Genomic DNA, 18,192 nt, shown 5'->3' on the forward strand with positions numbered 1-18,192 from the left:
CATTCACTAAGAAATTCCCCCTTAGACATACCCGCCTGTCTGGTGGAGATTTCCTCTTCCCAAATAGGCCTTGGTTTGAATGAAATTGACAAAAACTTGGTCGCACCGTAGGTCAGGAAGCGCTATACTCAAGAACTAACCTGGACTGCAGAACAGTTTCCTCTGACCTATGACCTCCAACTAGGCTCCATCTCTCAACCTTGTGATATTGCTATGTGGGGGAATCAAACTTCAACACGCAAACCCATTGAACACATCCTCAACCCATCTCTAAGCCAGAGCCACAGACTGCGATGAACACAAACTAAGAATGGGAATTAATTCCTAATTCCCAATGTAATTTTAAAAAAATTATTCATAAAAAGTTTGGGAGAAAGTATATATAGATCCAAATAGATTCTAATATAGGCACCTTTGGAATGGGGACTGTCACTGCACTGGGCTAACCCCTTTTGTGAAGGGGATGAGTGAATTTTGGTTGTATGAGGAATGGCAGAAACCTCTAAGCCAGTGATCTTTGCAAAATGTGAAAATATGGTTACAAATAAAATAGTCTGTGATACCCTGAGTCAGCCATGTCTCTTCCTGTGCTCGCTATCATCTGAGCCCCCAAATCTGGAAAATCTACTGTCATGTCAGACCTGGCTGGGGGTAAGACCAGCCAGTTCATGGGCACAAGATCAAAATTCTAGATGGGTGTTTGTCCAGCACCGTGTGTGCCTAATTCTCTTGATGCTGTTGGAGGTATCAAGGAGAGGGAGTTTCAGTAGAGCTGCCTAGTATTCTAGTATTTAGTTACCAGCACCAGGGGCCATGGCATCTAATGGGGCTGTTTCCCAAAAGCCATTCAGGCCACAGCTAAGATCTATAGTCTTAGACCCACCTCATTGCCAAGCCCAGGTCCCCAGTAGATCCTCTGAGTTTCTTAACACCCATTCCTCAGTCTCCTCTGGTTAAGTAAGCTGGAGCTGGGCACTGCTGTTGGCAAGCTCTAGGCTGCCTAGTCATCCTGCTGTGAACATCTCTTCACTCTTGCTGGCACTGGGTGGGAGAGGAGGCATCACGGTTCTGGAAAGAAGTGGCATCGAAGACCGAATATAACACAGCTTGTGCACGACAAAATTCCCTTTATTGATATTAATCACAGTTACAAGGTCTCATCCAGCAGAAAGAACAATTTGCAGTAACAGAACTACACACCAAGACACAAGACCAAAATACACACATGTGCCAATCACCAAACCAGCCTCAGCCAACCAAATCTCTGAATGCGCCTTCAATTTTGATCACCAGTGCTTCCGAAGAACGTACGTACTCCCAGCTGAGGTTGGCCTCTGAGATCTTGAGCGTTTGCAGCTACGGTATTCACCCTTAGAGGGACGGAACACGTAAACACAGAGTAGACCCTGTTAACCCAGTACCTGAATGCCTGGCTCCCAAGTGGAGTCCACTCTGAGTCCCACACACACTACCGATCAGGAGGGCTCAGGTCTCAGGCGTGTTGTGAGAGCTACTGGGGGAGCTACATATATGATGGAGCAGGTTAGTCTAGGTCCAGTCATTCCTCAGGGTCACCTCAGACTGGGAAGTTTTCTAAGAAAGGAAATGTAAAAATACACCTGCCTACCCCCCCCCCCCCCCCCCCCCCCCCCCCCCCCCCCCCCCCCCCCCCCCCCCCCCCCCCCACCCCCCCACCCCCCCCCCCCCCCCCCCCCCCCGCTTTCTCATTTGAAGCCCTCTGGCCAGATTCCGACAAAGCCTACCAAAGCTCAGGGGTCTGGGTGGGTTATGTTTCCAAATTGCCAGCAGAAAAAGAGCCTTAGCTGGCTCTAAAGGTCACTCATCCCCTGGAGCAAACTTAAGTAACTCCATTAGTAAAGGAGGGGCTGAGTACTTGCTGTTTGCTAGGATCCACAAGTCTGGGGGGGGGGGGGACAAGGGCTGTAAACACATCAGGATTAAGAGCTGGGAGATCTAAGAACCATGACTAATCGCTCTGTTCTGACCTGCCAGAGGCTCAGCTCAAAGTCATACTTTCACCCCTTTTCACAGAGCACACTGTGTGTGTGCTCACGGTCACCCTAATTTCCAAATTTCTCTAGCATCAAAAATGCCAATATTTGCCTTAGGACAAAAGAGAAGACTAGCTGACTCCCTGTCCTTTGTGTGGGGGTCTTCAGTGTGGCCTCCCTGGAGGAAGCAGACCCTGCTTGAGCTGGCTCAGCCTTGGAGAACAGCCTTCTGTGCTCGTGATGCGTCTGTCCTGGTATTCTAGGTGTCATTCTAGGTGGACAGAAGCTCCACAGTTGAGAGAGCACAAGGGGCTCTGGCCACCTGCTCTAAGACCCTAAGCCAAGATGCTCAGGACTCATGTCCCAAGAGCTGACTTCTGGAGGTGACCCTGAGGAGCTGAAGTCCAGTCTAGTGAGGGGGGCTGGAGGTGGGACAGGAGGGGCTGGCCTTGACAAGCCTACTGAAGACAGATTCCTTCCATTCAGTGGCCCAAACACAAATCTCCAGTCCTATGACGCCTTGAGATTACAAAGAAAACCAGCTTCTCCCTCCAAAGCAAAATGAAAAATCAAAACGTAATCAGAGCTAATCCGGGTAGGTGGCAGAGAGGAGAGAAAGGGATGCGGTGTTAAGGTGAAGAGAGAGGCTCGCGGTCCTGCAGAAGTCCGGCACTTTCCTTCCTCGGGTCCCAGGGTTGTCGGAGCTAGCCGAGGCCCACATCCAGGGACATCATCACCACGAATCCCAGGATGGAGGCCCAGGAGGCCAGCTTCCCGTTGCCACTAGAAGGAAAGGAGGGAAAATGATACTTCCTATGGCCTTGTCCAAGCTTATGGCCTCTTCTGCAATACCCAGCTACAACACTAAGTATCTTACTAAAGGTGGCAAAATGGACAAGTGGGTATCACAGGCCAAGGGAATGCTGAGTCCTAGTCCTGAGCATAAAATGTCCTCACTAGGCTGTGGTTTCTGAGGCTGCAAAACAGTGAAATCGTTTGAGCATGGCTCTCCAGCTCACGCTTGAATAGCAATCAGGAGATGTCTTAGTCTGGGTTTCTATTGCTCTAATGGAACACGGGTCTTTCTGGCTTAGACTTCACCACTGCTGTTCATCACTGAAGGAAGGCAGGGCAGGAGCCTGGAGGCAGGAGCTGATGCACAGGCCACGGAGGGGTGCTGCTTACTGACTTGCTTCTTATGACTTACTTCAGCCTGCTTTCTTATAGAGTCCAGGACCAGCAGCCAGGATGGTACCACCCACAATGGGCTGGACCCTCCTCCATTGATCACTAATTGAGAAAATGACACCTGGCCCATGGCAAGGTAACGAAACACACATATACGGCTACGGTTTGCATCTTTGAGTCCACCGTTCTCCTCATTCCAACAGAGAGGGAGAGAGAGAGAGAGAGAGAAAGAGAGAGAGAGAGACAGAGAGAGACAGAGAGACAGAGAGAGACAGACAGAGACAAAGAGTCTAAAGGTGACCATCGATTTCACCAAGGGTTAGGGGCCCCTGCCTTATGGCACTGTGAGATGTCACCTTCCTTCTCTTCACTTCAGTTTTAGCAAGCAAAGGAGGGACAGGAGCAATCGTTGGAAGGGCAGAGGGATCTTGGGGATAAGAAAAGACAGAGGGAGAGCAGACAAGTGTGAAAGCGGCAGGGGTGGGGCAGGGGAGTCTCAGATTAGGCCTGGCGCAGGGGGGGAGACAGCTGGGCAAGCTCTTCACCTCATCTGGGCTTCAGGAATGATGTCGTCCATGACCACGTAGACCATGGCACCAGCAGCAAAGGCCAGCGCATAGGGCAGGACAGGCTCGGCCAGCACCACGGCAAAGGCTCCAAAGACCCCAGCCAAGGGCTCCACCATGCCGCTCAGCTGTCCATACCTAAGGAGGAAACGGAGACATTGAACAATGCAGGGAGATCCAAGCAGATGTGACACTTGCCCAGACTGCTGACTCAACCCTAGAAAGCAGACGTATGTGGTGGGCATCTGGTCTGGCCATGTTCTAAGAAGCACCTCCCGCTCCTTGCCCCGATCCCACTGAAGCAGTTACGGTAGCTTCATATCCCTTATCGCCTTTGGATCTTTAAGTTGCCTATATCATCTTTTGACAACGACAATTTGATTGGGACATAGTTTGCAACCCGTGTAACATTTACCGCATTGACAAGTGGTTTTTTATAGATTTACAAGGTTAAGTGAGCATCACCATTGATTCTGATATCTTTATCACCCTAAAAAGAAGCCGATGGCCATTAGCAGCTGTGCCCTATTTCTTCCTCCTCCCAGCCCATCACCATGAATCTCTCTCCATCTCTTTTCCCTCTGTATGTTTTCTGCCTCTGGATATTTCCTATAAACAGAACCATATATGGGTTTTTTTGTTTGTTTTTGAGGGGTGAAGAGAGAATGGCTTATTTCTCCTAGCGTAATATTTTCAAGATATATTCTTGCTATAGCATGTATTTTTCTCTTTTAAAAAACAAGTTTAGAGTGTGTGTGTTTCCACGAACATACCAGCAGGACAGACAGTCCTCTGATGTACCCAACCCCTGCCTGTAGCCTTGTTGTCTTTGGAAAATGTGGCTTTGACATCAAACCCAGACTAGAGTTTGAAGAAGAGAACAAAGCTTCACTTCCCGATTTTGGTGCGGATCACAAATCTCTGCATCTCCCCTCTCCTTTCTCCCGGGTGCCTCAACTGTCAGAAATGACAGCTGTGACTTTGGTAGGTTATGAACCTCTCTAAGGCCACCCACTTCCCTTGTCTCCCAAATACTCTACTTGAGGGTCTCTGACAATGGAGAAAGGGATCTGGAGAGGGCAGAAACGCAGTCACTTGAGCACTGGGCAAACTTGCAAGTCACGGAGTCTTATACAATGGAAGGCGTTTTAAAATTGTCCCTGTCCGCAGTCTGCATGAGTGTGGTGACCTTATGTTACGGATCAGTGATTGTTTTAGCAGAGAAAGGTGGGAGGCCTGTGCCCCAAGTGGAGGACACATGAGAAAAGCTGTTATTATAATGACTCACTGGGTCAGGTCGTGGCAAGAAGATCCTCAGCTGGGCATATTGTGACATTTAGAGGAGACATGTTATGGGGTGAGTGGCTAGTGCAAGGGCCATGGGTAGCTTTCCACAGAAGCCTTTGAAAAGGGACACAGACACTCAAGCCAGTCGTGCAAAGGTCAAAGGTTAAGAGATGAGCTTGTGTCTTGGGGTCTCCACTCTGTGTATGGCATTCATCCATACTTGTGGTGTTCTTCCAGAGAAGCCCCACACTGGCTTCCAGCATGAGCCTGACCCTGAAAAATGGAGTTCACGCCCAGTAGTCTACACCACTCCCTTCTGAGCCAACAGGCTGGCACACTCACCAGAAGGCTCTCCAGGTAGAGAAGCCAGCTCCACGCAGAGGGAGGCTGACAGCCAGGCCCTCAGGGAAATTCTGGATCCCAATTCCAATGGCCAAATTCCTGCAAAGAAAAAAAAAAGTCAAGAAGGCACAAGTCCTAGTAAACTTTGACTACTTAACATAGCCCAGGGTCATCCTAGAGAGGAATTCATTTGGTCAGACTAGCCTGTGGGCGACATCAGTGGGCACTGTCTTGATTATTAATTGCTTAGGAGAGCCCAGTCCACTGTGAGCTGCACTATTCCCTGGGCTGTATCAGAAAGCTAACTAAGGATAAGCCTGAGAGCAAGCCAGCAATCAGAGTTCCTCCACCATCTCTGCTTCAAGTTCCTGATCGATTTTCTGTCCTGATGTCCCTCGGTGGTGGAGTGTAGTCTGCAAGCCAAGATAAGCCATTTTCTCCCCTAAGTTGATCTTGGTCAGTGTCTGAATCATAGTAACAGAGAAGAAATTAGAATAACACATAAAACTTATTGTCTGGAGTCATGTACTGTGTTGGTTTGAAAGAACATGACCCCTCTCGGGAGCGGCATTATTAAGAGGCGTGGCCGTGTTAGAGGAAGTGTGTCACTGTGGGGATGGGCCTCGAGATCTCCTATGCTCAACCCGTGTGCAGTGTCATGGTTCACTTCATGTGGCCTTGGGTTGAGATGCAGAATCGTCAGTCTCTTCTCCAGCACCAGGTCTGCCTGTATGCGACCAAGTCCCACCATGATGATGATGATGATGGACTAAACCTCTGAAACTGTAAGCCGGGCCCAGTGAAATGTTTTCCTCTGTGCCCTTGAGTGTCTGCATCTCATTTTCCCCAGAAGGGACAGCAGAGCCAGCCCAAGGAAGTAAATATGCAGAATGAAGCTGACACTCTGCGGCTCCAGGCTCAGGTTTCCCAGGGACCCTTGCTGCATTTCTCTATGCTTGGGCGGTGCTCTCTGTGAGAGCCTCTGGCCTTCTGCCTCTGCAAGAGCTGAAGGGCACTGTTGTGCTGTGTGCCCGAGTCAAACGCCAGGGACCTATCTATGAGAGACATCTTTATGCAGAAGCCGAATATTAGATCACGGTGAAGGAAGAATGGGAACGCGGTAGGCACAGGGGCAATACATAACTGATCAAGGGAGGCGAGGTAAACACATGATTAGAATTTATAATGCACACACGTGGGCACTCATGCTACGTGCAAAGTAAGGAGAGATGCCACAGGAGGGAACGGGGCCAGTCTGAGGACAGCAGAAAGGCAATATGAAACTACCTGGACAAGACTTGACCTTGGCTGGACAAGTCTAGGAATGGTGCTTCCATGGAAGGCCCTTCTGACTACAGAGCTTCAAGGGCGTCAATCACTTAACAATGCTGGCCTGTGGGTCTGAACATATTGTTGGTGGTCTATATGGAAAAGAAAAAACTGCCTCATGCTTGGCTTTCTGGTCAATTGACTCCTGTCTGTCTGCTTGGCTCCCAATTTGCTTTTCAGTTCTGCACAGACACAAGGGAGAGCTGAAGATCAACATCTTATCTGGTCCTTACTGGCCACTTCATGTTTGTTCCCAGGCTCCGGGATAAGAAAATAATTTGCTGCCTTGAAAGCCCACCAGGCCAGCTCTGGCCATGGCCAGTCTAGACACCAGCAAAGAGCACAAGGGATAACAGTCAGTATTAAATATCACATCTCCATCTTGTCTGGGGGCCTCATCTCATCTTCATCATTTTTGCCTTCATCCACCATCACCATATATGTACACTTATCTCATACAGGGCTCATTGACCCTGTATCCTGGGACCATTTCAGGGTGTCTCTTAGACAAAGACTAACGCTACCAGAATTGAACTTAGAAATATCCAGCTGGTATGCACTCCATTTGGTTAACTCAAAGGTTGGAAAACTTGGTCATCATTTTTGGCAGACCTATTTGAGAAGGATTAGAAGGTATGGTCTTCTTGGAGGAGGTGTCACTGGGGGCAGGCTTTGTGGCTTCAAAAAAATAACCAGTGCCATTTCCAGTGTGCTCTCTGCCTCTGCTTTCGGTCTGAGATCTGAGCTCTCAGCTGTCTCTACCGCCATGCTTTGCCTCCACTCTCCCATCATGGGCTCTACCCCTCTGGAGTGGAATAAGCTCAATTGAATATTTCTTTGATTTGCCTTGGTCATGGTTATGATTTCTAGTCAACATAGAAGACCCAAATACAGTTTTTTTTTTCTAGAAGCCTCTTCTACCGGTTTTATGTTCAAAAAGACCCTGAACTCCTATTCGAGGAAGGGGGGCACGGGCATACATTTCTGTGACATAAACAAACCTCAAGAACTTGCTGACAGTGCTCTCCACACAGTCTTCTCCACAGCTGCTGGCGGCACTGCCCTTTCCTTTACGTGCAGTGTCTTCCAGTGGCCGCTGCCTCTCCCTAGATCGTGGTCAAATAAGACCAGCTTTCTTGGCCTTTTGCAGAGCCCAATGCCAAAAAAAAAAAAAATCTTTTTTTCCCAAAGAGATCAACCTAGGGCAGTGGTTCTCAACCTTCCTAATTCTGCAGCCCTTTAATAGTTTCTCATGTTGTGGTGATCCACTCCACACACAATAAAATTATTTCCTTTCTACTTCATAACTGCAATGTTGTTACTGTTATGAGTCATAATGTAAAGATCTGATGTGGAACTCCAAAGGGGTCATGGCCCACAGGTTGAGAACCATTGGCCTAGGGGTCAAACTAGGTCCTCTGTCTCTTCTCTGATGCAGAGGCAGAGCTTGGTGGCGGGCTTGTAGTCCACTGTTAGTAGTTACCCTCCCGTACACCCAGGCAGGAACATGTTAGGAGTGGACATGGAGTCACCAATCCTGGGTCACCAGCAAGTTCAAGGTGATGCTTTCTGCCCAAAGCCCGGCCATCTACCAGTCAGGCTGGGGAAGCCTCCTCCACATCCTGCCCTGGAGCTGGGCCCCTGATAAGCAGCACAGAAACCCCATTCTTCTGTCCTTGGAAACCCTCGCTGTCACTGCCCTGCCCTAGCGCTGGCACAGGGTTTCTAGCCGCACCCCAAGATTGTGCCAGGTCTTTCTCTTCAGGGCACTGGTTTGCTGTGTGATCAGGAAGTCCATCCTGAGCATACCATGGGCTCCTGAGACCATGGTGCGGGCTGAAACTACAGCCTCCTTCCTTCCTACACAACCTTCTACAACAGTTCTCCTTTGTATAAGGCACTGTGTGTGTGTGTATGTGTATGCATGTGCGCATGCGCACACACACACAGGCCAGCTGTGTTCCAATCCCCAACTGTACGTCATGTTTCTTTCTTATTGCTCTAACAAAATGCCTAACACAGACACCTTAAGGAAGGGAGGATTTGCTTGCTTCAGTTCACAGTTTCAGAGTGCTTAGTCTGTGGTCACGTGGCTCCACTGTGTCTCGGTCATAGTGAGACAGAGTATCATGGCAGAGAGCACATGGCAGAGCTGTTCCCATGACATCAAGAAAGGAAGGGAGACACAGAGGAAGGGCCCAGGACAAGAGACAACCTCCAGGGACATGTCTCTATCAATTTCTAACTAGTTCCCACACCCGTGAGTGTCCTTCAGCTCCCCAAATGCCATTGGATTATGAATCTATTAATAATAAAAAATGAGGTCAGAGCCATTACAATCTGATCACATCTCAGTGACTGGATTGATAAGCTGGGGGCAAAGCCTTCAATGTGTGAGTCTTTAGGAGACACTCCAGATCCAAAGTCCAACAGATGCCAGAGGGGCAGGGAAGGGGTCTCTTCTTCATCGCCTGCATCAGCTCTGGAAAGGGATTTGAATCCCCAGCCCTCAGAACCAGTTCTCCATTCCAGGCACCAGGGAGCTGTACCACACACCTTGACCGGGACACTCTGAAGACTGACAAACTATAGGACCCATGTCTGTGAAGTCTGAAGACAATGCTCTGGTGGGGATCAATGAGTAACAACATCAGCAGGTGTGAGGATGGAGGTGGTGGGTGAGGGCTGCTAGCTTGGCTCTCAACGCAGAATGGGAGCCATAGATGCTGGGGGTGGGGGCGCTTGAGGCTCTATAGAGACTCTGCAGACTGGGTATCTATTCTACATAGAATCCAACTTGGGAAGCCCTGGAGGGGATTCCAGGGAACAGGGGCGGGACCAACCAAGCAGTAGTGGCCACAGTGATGGGACTGCAGAATGGGGTGCAGGGGATACTAACGAACACTTGAGGGGAGGGAGGGAGACACTCAGCTGTCAGGGAAGGTCTTCAGAGGACAGACTCTGAGCCTACTTCTGGATGTGCTGGCATGGATGGGAGACTGTGAGGAGAAAATGTACCTACAGAGCTGGTGGCTTAGAGAAGGCCCCACCACAGTCCTGTAACCAAGCACTTACTGAGGCATTCTTGAGGTAATAGGCCTGGCTGATCTCCTTCCTTGCAGCTTGGAGAAGGAAAAGCTGAGATGAGGGGTTTCTTTTCTAGGAGCTGCCACAAAATTCCAAGCAGTATTCAAAGAGGGCGGGGCACAGATGGGATGGCACACAAACCTAAGCCTGTCACTGCAGCCCTCAGAGCCAGCCAAGGTGCTGTTTGGAGTTTTGTTTCTCCTGCTCCCCAAAACAAATACCTCATGACCAGCCCACATGAATATGGGAATAGTAGCTTTCCTTCCCTGAGCAGCCACACCTCCTAGTGACCTCTCACCAGGGCCTGGCTGCCAGGTTTGAGAGAGGGGACCTTGACAGAGGGCCAGGAAAGGGTTTACAGGATACCGTATCACTAGCAGAGGCCAGGGCAGGTAAGTGGCTCCCAGGGAGCCAGGCTGCAACTGCAGAGGCAGGAGCAGTCCTGAGGAGGCCTCTCCTGGGAAAGGTGAGCCAAGGGTCTGTGGGGGAAGGGCTGCAGCTCAGAGGAGTTGGCTTTGGCTTAAGTGCCCAAACTTCTACTTTCCTTTTCCTGGGGAGTCAGAATTTGCCAGGGCGGACCAGACCCAGAGAAATGGCTACTTGCAGCCCAGCTTTGGGGGGTTAGAAATTAGGCTTGTTTTAAAATCTCATTTCACAACATACTTGGGTAGAGGGGGGAGGAAGAGAGACAGACAGACAGACAGACAGACAGAGACAGAGACAGAGAGAGAACATGAGTGCAGCCCTCCAAAAAAAAAAAAAAAAGGCAAACAAGAAGACAACAAAGTAAGAGTTCTTGGACTGGGGCTGAGGTGAGCAGGTGAGAAGCGGGGTTAATGGAACGCAGGCATTCACCAGTGGCCAGTGTGTGTTGATCAATGTCAAGGCATCAGGATTTCCCAGGAACTCACAACTTTCCTAGTGGGAATGAGGATACTCCAGAGCTGAGGGGGTTTCTGGGACAGAGGATTTGGTAGTACTAAACCTAGGACTTCCTCAAGACACTCTGGGTGGGTAACAGAGACAAATCCTGGGAGGGGGAGGACTTTTACCTTGGAAGGGGAACAGCTACTTAGAGAAGAAAGGGCCTGGGGCTGAGGATGTAGCCCAGTTGGGATAGTGCTACCCAGCACTCAGAAGGCCTTGGGTTTTATCCCTAGCATGAATAAACCTGGTCAATGTCCATAATCCCAGCACTTAGGCAGGGGGATCCAAAATGCAAGGACATTCTCAGCTCCACAGCAAGTTGGAGGCTAGCCCAGGTTACCTCCCTCTATACAACCAGCTCCCTGAAACCTTCACCAGCCTGATGATGTCAGAGCAATTCTTGCAGGTTGCTGTCCCCACCCAGGGTGGGTGACACCTACAGGATAGCTAGACAATGCTGCAGGCACTTAAGAGGTAGCAGCCACAGAGGTAGAGGGATACTGTGCTCCAAGGCTGGGCAGGCACACAAAGGAACAATTCAGGCTGCTTAGGGCCAGGAGGCTGCTGGAAACCCCCGAGGGTGGGAAGAATGAGTGGGGGTGCATAAGGGGCTAGGCTCAGTTACAAATATTGACTCAGCAGACACAGCCAACCCCACGTGAGGTGCCAGGGAGGTATAGGCAACCTCAAGGGTGCCCATTCACAGACTGGGCCTCCTCAGTCTGGGTGGAGAGCAGAAGAAACACACCCTCGGGGAGGGGTGTCTCTTTTCCACCTTGTCTCTGTTGTTCCTTGCTCTGCAACCTGGTAGAGGTGCAGAGGCAAGGGCCTGGGTCCTTCCAGGCCGCGAGGCAATCAAGAGCCTCCTTTCCCTTTTCATCACAGGCCATTCATCCTAAGAGACTGGCCATTGCTTTTCCTTAAAAACCCTGGGACTGCCAGAAGCCTAGCTCTCCTCCCTCGACCTCCCAATGGAGGCCCAATACCCCTAATGTCTTCCTAATGCTCGCCTCACATCTCACAGCTACAAATCAGAGAACTCGCATTGCAAGTGGCCCTGGAGGGGCCCTTGTTTGATGGCTTTACCACTAGGGTAGAAAACAGAGATGTGGCAAGTTCAGTGCCGTTGGAGGCCGTGTGACCTGTAAGAAGCCAAATACACACAGGTGGGAGCCCGAGTTGGTTGATGATCACATTGGCAGAATCTAGAATCACTTAGGAAACAGTGCTCCGAACGTGTCTGTAAGGGCGTCTGTAGACGGGGTGAACTGAGGTGGAAGGCATTATTCCATGGGCTGGGGTTGAGCCGAGTATCAGAATTCATAGTTCTTTGCTTCCTGACTTCAGACATAATATGACCATGTATCTCAAGCTCCTGTGACCTTGTCTTCCCAGCTTGAATGGACTATCTCCTTTCAAACTGTGAGCCAAAATAAACCCCCATTTGTTCCCTTAAGTTGCTTTCACTAGGCATTTTGCCGCAGCAATGAGAAAATTAATTAATTCAGAGCCCCAGGTACACTGTGACCCAGCACCAGCCACTACTTTATCTGTAAAATGGTGGAGAACTTCCTTGGCAGAACTTTTGCATGGTTGGAAGATAATCATTATAAAATCTCAGGTTGAGGCCATGGTGGGTACTGCTTACATGCTAGCTACTGTTGACACTGCCCAAGGCTTCCATAAGAGACAGTGCTGAGCTAAACACTCAGCATCCTTTGGCCACTGACATCACAGTGGGGTGGAGGTAGGGAAGGGGCTGGATTCACTTACAAATATTGAGGCATGGTCTGTATAACCTTCCAGTCAGTGCTGGGACCTCCCACGGCTTCTAATCGTAGTATGGCCAGCGGGGGCTCTCCTCCTCAGTGTCTCAGGAGTTGACCATTAAGCCTAAGCTGGTGCCAGGAAAAAAGGCACTAGGGGGGGACCCACCTTGAGGAAGAAGCTTCCATTGGAACCCAGGAACAAGAGAATCCATTGGCCAACAACTGTCACACAGCCTAGAAGCTTGTTAATGGCCAGGAGGGAAGTAGCATAGGGTATGGATCCAGAAACTTCATGGACAAAGTGATACTCAAGATGGACTTTGAAGGAAGTGAAAACTCTAATGCTGAGGGAGGGAGAAGTGAGCTTCATCCAGGAAGAAGGGGACACAAAGGGTGACTCAAGTCTTCCCCTTCTACCAAGTGAAAGATGAATCCCAAACAATGCCACCAACGGTGAAGAGCTTCACAGCCCATCTCTGCTGACACCTGCCCTCTGTGACACTGTCCTGCCACACTCCACTGGCTTTTTAAATGAAAACCCAAATCCATGGCTCTTGCAAGGCCAAAAGCAAGGGTTTGCACATATGTGGTCCCCACCCAATTTCTGGGAGGCAGGTCCTTGTGCTGAGTGACTTGTTCAGATGGTTTAACTTTTTTTTTTGGAGAGGGGGGCATCCCTTGAAATCCATTTACTGACCACTACACTCAGACATTTTGCTTAAGGCCATCTCAGGCCTTGAGCATGGGGAAGCTTCCACAGTGAGTCAGGACAGAGCATGTGCCAGGAGCTGGGCAGAAGAGTCCCGCGTACCCATTGCAACAACTTGTGGCTGAAACCAGTTCCAGTCTTTAATTGCCACACCCATTAGACCAAGCCTGCGGTCCTCTGGCTAAAAAAGAGAGAGAGATACTAATCTCTCCTGTATTGAGTGTGGCTACATGCTGGGTGTGGTTGGCAGCATTTTACATGTAGCAGCATGTTCACCTCCTCAGAGGCCTCTCTGGTGTCTCAACTATTATTCCCATTCCACAGGCCTGGGAGCAGATATGTAGATAGAAGTTGGGTAACTGGTCCTCAGGGTTATGAGTCTTCAGCATACACTTTGGGTCTTGTTAGTTTCTTGAGGCTGCATCAGTCCATTGCAGACAGAGGAGCTGCCTGGTTCTAATCTCCAGCAGGGAAGATACAGATACTACCTTACACCTACTTAATCTCCAGCAGGGAAGATACAGGTACTACCTTACACCTACCTTACACTTCAAGCTAATGAGATGAGGTTCTGGTCCATTCTGGTTAATTGGAAGAACAGCATGAGGAATATTTTCAATTGTTCTTCATTTTGCTTTCTTTCTAGAAGCAAAGAACTATGTGTGTGTGTGTGTGTTATGTATATCTGCTTGTGTCTCTCTCTCTCTATATATGTATTTACATTTGTATGTGCATGATGTGGGAATGATTTCTTATTAATAAAGAAACTGCCTAGGCCCCTTGATAGGCCAACCCTTAGGTGGGTGGAGTAAACAGAACAGAATGCTGGGAGAAAGAAGTTTAGTCAAGGAGTTGCCATGATTCTCCCACTCCAGACAGACGCAGGTTAAGATCTTCTCTGGTAAGCCACCTTGTGGGCTATACAGATTATTAGAAATGGGTTAGATTAATATGTAAGAGCTAGCCAATAAGAGGCTACAGATAACGGGCCAGGCAGTGTTTAAAAGAATAGAGTTTCTGTGTAATTATTTCGGGGCATAAGCTAGAGCCATGCAGGCAGCCGGGTGCCGGGGATGCAGCCCTGCCGCTCCTTCAACATGTGCACACACATAGGTGAGTGTATATGTGTGTGACTGTGAATAAGAGTGTGCATAGAAACACCACAATCCCAGCCATCTTATTGAAAAATGTTTTAGTTTTTATGTTCATCCATGTCTTTTCAGAAGCAAACAACTCTGTGAGTGTCTGTGTGTATGAGTGTATATGGGGGACACGTGCATTTCTGTGCATGTGAATGTCAAGGTCCAGAGGTTGACATCACTTGTTTTCCTAGATCATTATCTTATATTGTAAAAATGTTTATTTTTAATATGTGTGTGCATGGTATATACGCGTTTGTGTGTGAGGGTGCACACATGTCATAGCACATGTATGGAGGTCGGAGGGCAACCTCAGGTGTCAGTCCTTGCCTTCTACCTTGTTTTGGAGTCAGGGTCTCTCTTGTTTGTTGATATACTGTGCACTGCAGAACAGTTGGTCCAGGAGCTTCTGGGGCCTCTTCCTCTGCCTTCCTCTCATTGGACAGAAGTGCTGGATTACCTTCCTGGGCCTCTTCCTGTCCCCTCCTCTCACTGGACAGAAGTGCTGGATTACAGACACACCAATCATATCCAGTTTGCACACAGCTTCGGGGATACAGACTGAGGTCCACAGGTTTGTGTAGCGAGTGCTTTTACTCACTGAGTCCTGTTTCCTCGTCTTTTTCCACATTATTATTATTGTTGTTGTTGTTGTTGAGACAAGGCCTCTCATTGAACCCAGAACTCACCGATTTGGTTGGATCATTAGATCGGCTGGCCAGTAAGGCCTCAGAGATCCTATAGTCTCCGTGTGCCCAGTGTTGGGATCACGGTGCTCACTACTACATCTGGGGCTTTGTTGGTGGCAGTGCTGTTTTAACGTGGGTTCTGGGGATCAATGTTCTGCACAGCATTAGGTCCTAATATCTGCATAACATTCTTACCAGTCAAGCCGCCCCTGCCCCCAGCCCTTAGACATCTTCTTTGAGAAGAGCTAAGTTCAGCACAGCTGAAGGCTCTGGAGAACTTCACTGTGGTGAGCCAATTCCTGGGGCTAAGTTTGCAAAGACAATATGTGAGAATCACTGCCCCCCTTTTCCTCTGTCCTGCGACACTGGCCACTCTCCAGCATCACGATGGCTCGGGTCTGGAAGAAGCTTCTTACATGCAGCATTCTCTAGACTTGTGCAGTGGGGCTCACAAGCATGGAGAGTTAGTTGTTCTGCCTGAGGTTGGTTTAGCTCTGGGCTTGGTGGTGAGGTTTCTTTGGGGTATGTGGTGGGAAGAACTTGAGGATTTCTCTACAAACAGACAGGTACCGAGACGACTCACAACCTTGATCTCCAGGCTATGGTCCCTGGGCTGCTGGTGAGGAAAAGAGAAAGGCATATTTGTGACAAGCCCTGCTTCACCCCAGCTTTGGAGCCTCCCGGGGCAACAAGCGAGCGTGTGTATTCGTGTGTATTCTTGCGTGGCAGGTCCTTACATACTGTTTTGATTGTTATCGTCCTGCCCTAAAAGGCCTGATTGTTCAGGCCTGGTGATGACATCACCAGCTTCCCACTCGGGCAGCCTGTCAAGGTGTTTGATGAGCCTGCAGGTGGGAAGGGGCTGGGTGCTCCCTGCAGGGCTGCTGGTCCCCACCCGTTCAGCAGAGCTGGCTTAGCACGCAAGGGATCTTCCCCCGCCCTTCTCCTGCCATTCTGAGAGCCTGTCTGGCTCAGGCTCAGATGACCCATCCATTCTGCTAATGCGTTCCTTTAGCTGCCTTCCCCAAAGCGGGCAGGGAAGAGCACCAGGTGGCCAGGCCACAAGGCAGGGTGGTGGCTGAGGGTGGTTCAGGTCTCTCCACACCTCTCCTTGTAGACGTGCTGAAGAGCAGGTATGCAGGGGATCTGGGAGTCCCAGAATCAGGCCCTGGGGACTTTGCCCTGCTGAGACTACCAGCAAATAAAGCCAACCCTGTGCACTGTCTGGCCATAAGGTTGCTTCAACCAGCAGGGAGTTCTTGTGCCTCAGAGCTGTGTGCTCGCTCACCTGTCCATCCTAAGATGAAGACCATGAACGCCCCTAGCCCCAGCACTGCTACACGGGCCCCCACCTGGACACCATGCAGATGCCCATCCACAACAGGTGAGCAAATAAGCCGAGTCTCGTTCAAACAATGGAAAAATACATAGCAACAGGGGTGAGAGATCCGCTTCTCCACGCGTGCACAGAGGCCTGAGCCTCCCAATTGTAAGTGTAAGAAGTAAGACCTAAATGCTGTTTCAACAGTCCCATTTCCACAAAAGAAAAAGAAATCCCCGGATGGGCAAAACTAAGCAATGCCTTCTTGTCTACTCACTGCCAAGGTGGCCAATGGGGATGGCTAATTTTAATTGGCAGGCAGAATTTTAGTTCTTGGGTGGGACCCATATTTAGGGAGAAAGAATTACTTCTCCATATCATTTTGAAAGATAAGGTCCTAGTTCAGCCCACAGCATCACAACACACACACACACACACACACACACACACACACACACACACACACAGAGAGAGAGAGAGAGAGAGAGAGAGAGAGAGAGAGAGTGTATAGGAAAAGAACACACGATGAGCATTCTGCTGGATGAGTGTCCACAAACTGGCAAACTCATGTGACCCTCAGGAAGATCAGGAAACAGAAGACTGTTAGCCCTGGCCTCATGCTCCCTGCTCAGCATTGCCTCCCTCCAGGGGAATCACCGTCTTAGCTTCCCACCGCACATTCTACAGGACTGAAGAACATTTACACTCTGCAGATGTAACAACGAAGACCCCTCAAAGCTAAGTGGTGGGTCTGTTCTTAGGGTCACGGCACTAGGGGTCCATGTTGGGATCTGCTTTCTGTTCCAGAACTCACACCTCTATCCCGAGCTACCAGAAGCAGAGAACAATCGGTGAGTTGAGCTGTCTGAAGGCAGAGACACCATTGACCTTGCTGTGTCCTTGGTTGCTCGCCACACCTCACTGGATCTGATCTTCAAGGAACAGTTTTGGTCTGTGGAGCCCCCTTGCTCAAAACTCTGCTTGGCTCTTCTCTCAGAGGCAGAGGCCAAGTCCTCCCCTGGCCTGACATGACCCATCTGTTGTTAGCCTCTGATTTCTTCCCCTGTTGGTTTTCTCTCGTGTCCTCTTCTTGCTCTTCCTTGAGAGGGCTTAGTCACTCTCTCGTTAGGTTATTTCCCCTGGACCCTTCCTTCCCGGATATGCATGGCTCAGTTCTTCAACACCTCCAAAGTCTCAGAAGGAATTCTGGCTTCTTGACTGACAGTGCTGGGGGAAGCCAGGTGCCAGTCATATGAGAAGCCTACGTGGTGAGGAGGAAAGGCCTCTTGCCATAATCCACGTGAGGGAACCATCTTGGAAGCGGATGCTCCAGTCCTAGTCAAGCCTTCAGGTCATTCTGGCCTTGGCTGCCATATTTACTGTGACCTCTTGAGAGACCCTGAGCTAGAGCCACTCAACAAAACCTCTCTTAAATCCCTAGTCCCCTGTGCTGGTTACTTTGAATGGTCACCTTGACAAAACCTATAGTCACCTGGGAAGAGTCTCAATGAGAAATTATCCTGATCAGGCTGGCCTGTAGGGTTGGGGGCTGTTAACTGATGCAGGAAGACCACTCCATTGTAGGCAGCATCATTCCCTGGCAAGACCCCCCCCCACCAGCACATGCCACAATTTAAGAGAAGAGAGAGCTGGCTGAAAGCAGTTGGCCTGCGTGCATTTCTTTGCATTTTTTTTTCTTTTCTCTTGGTTATGGGTGTTTTGAGATCCTGCCTTGACTTCCCTTCGATGATGGACTGCATAAGCTCAATAAACAGTATTTTATCCTTGAACTTGCTTTTGTTTGAAGGTTTTAACACAGCAACTAGA

The 18,192-nt window shown here is 49.6% G+C and overlaps 1 protein-coding gene across 9 annotated transcripts in view; it reads right to left on the reverse strand.

The window, feature by feature from the left end:
- Window positions 1-1,107: 1,107 nt before the first annotated feature.
- Window positions 1,108-18,192, reverse strand: part of Slc39a11 (solute carrier family 39 member 11) — a 421,876-nt gene continuing 404,791 nt past the window's right edge. For all 9 annotated transcript variants that reach the window (XM_050140478.1, XM_050140477.1, XM_050140474.1 and 6 more), the window contains 3 exons: window positions 5,396-5,494; window positions 3,746-3,904; window positions 1,108-2,795 (listed from right to left, as the gene is read on the reverse strand). In XM_050140478.1, the coding sequence (XP_049996435.1) occupies window positions 2,717-2,795; window positions 3,746-3,904; window positions 5,396-5,494 (337 nt within the window). In that variant the 3' untranslated portion in view covers window positions 1,108-2,716. The remainder of the gene's footprint in view (window positions 2,796-3,745; window positions 3,905-5,395; window positions 5,495-18,192) is intronic.

The sequence above is a fragment of the Alexandromys fortis genome, unplaced genomic scaffold, assembly GCF_014885135.2.
Source record: "Alexandromys fortis isolate MF-2015 unplaced genomic scaffold, M_Fortis_MF-2015_v1.1 scaffold_39, whole genome shotgun sequence".
NCBI classification, from domain to species: Eukaryota; Metazoa; Chordata; class Mammalia; order Rodentia; family Cricetidae; genus Alexandromys; species Alexandromys fortis.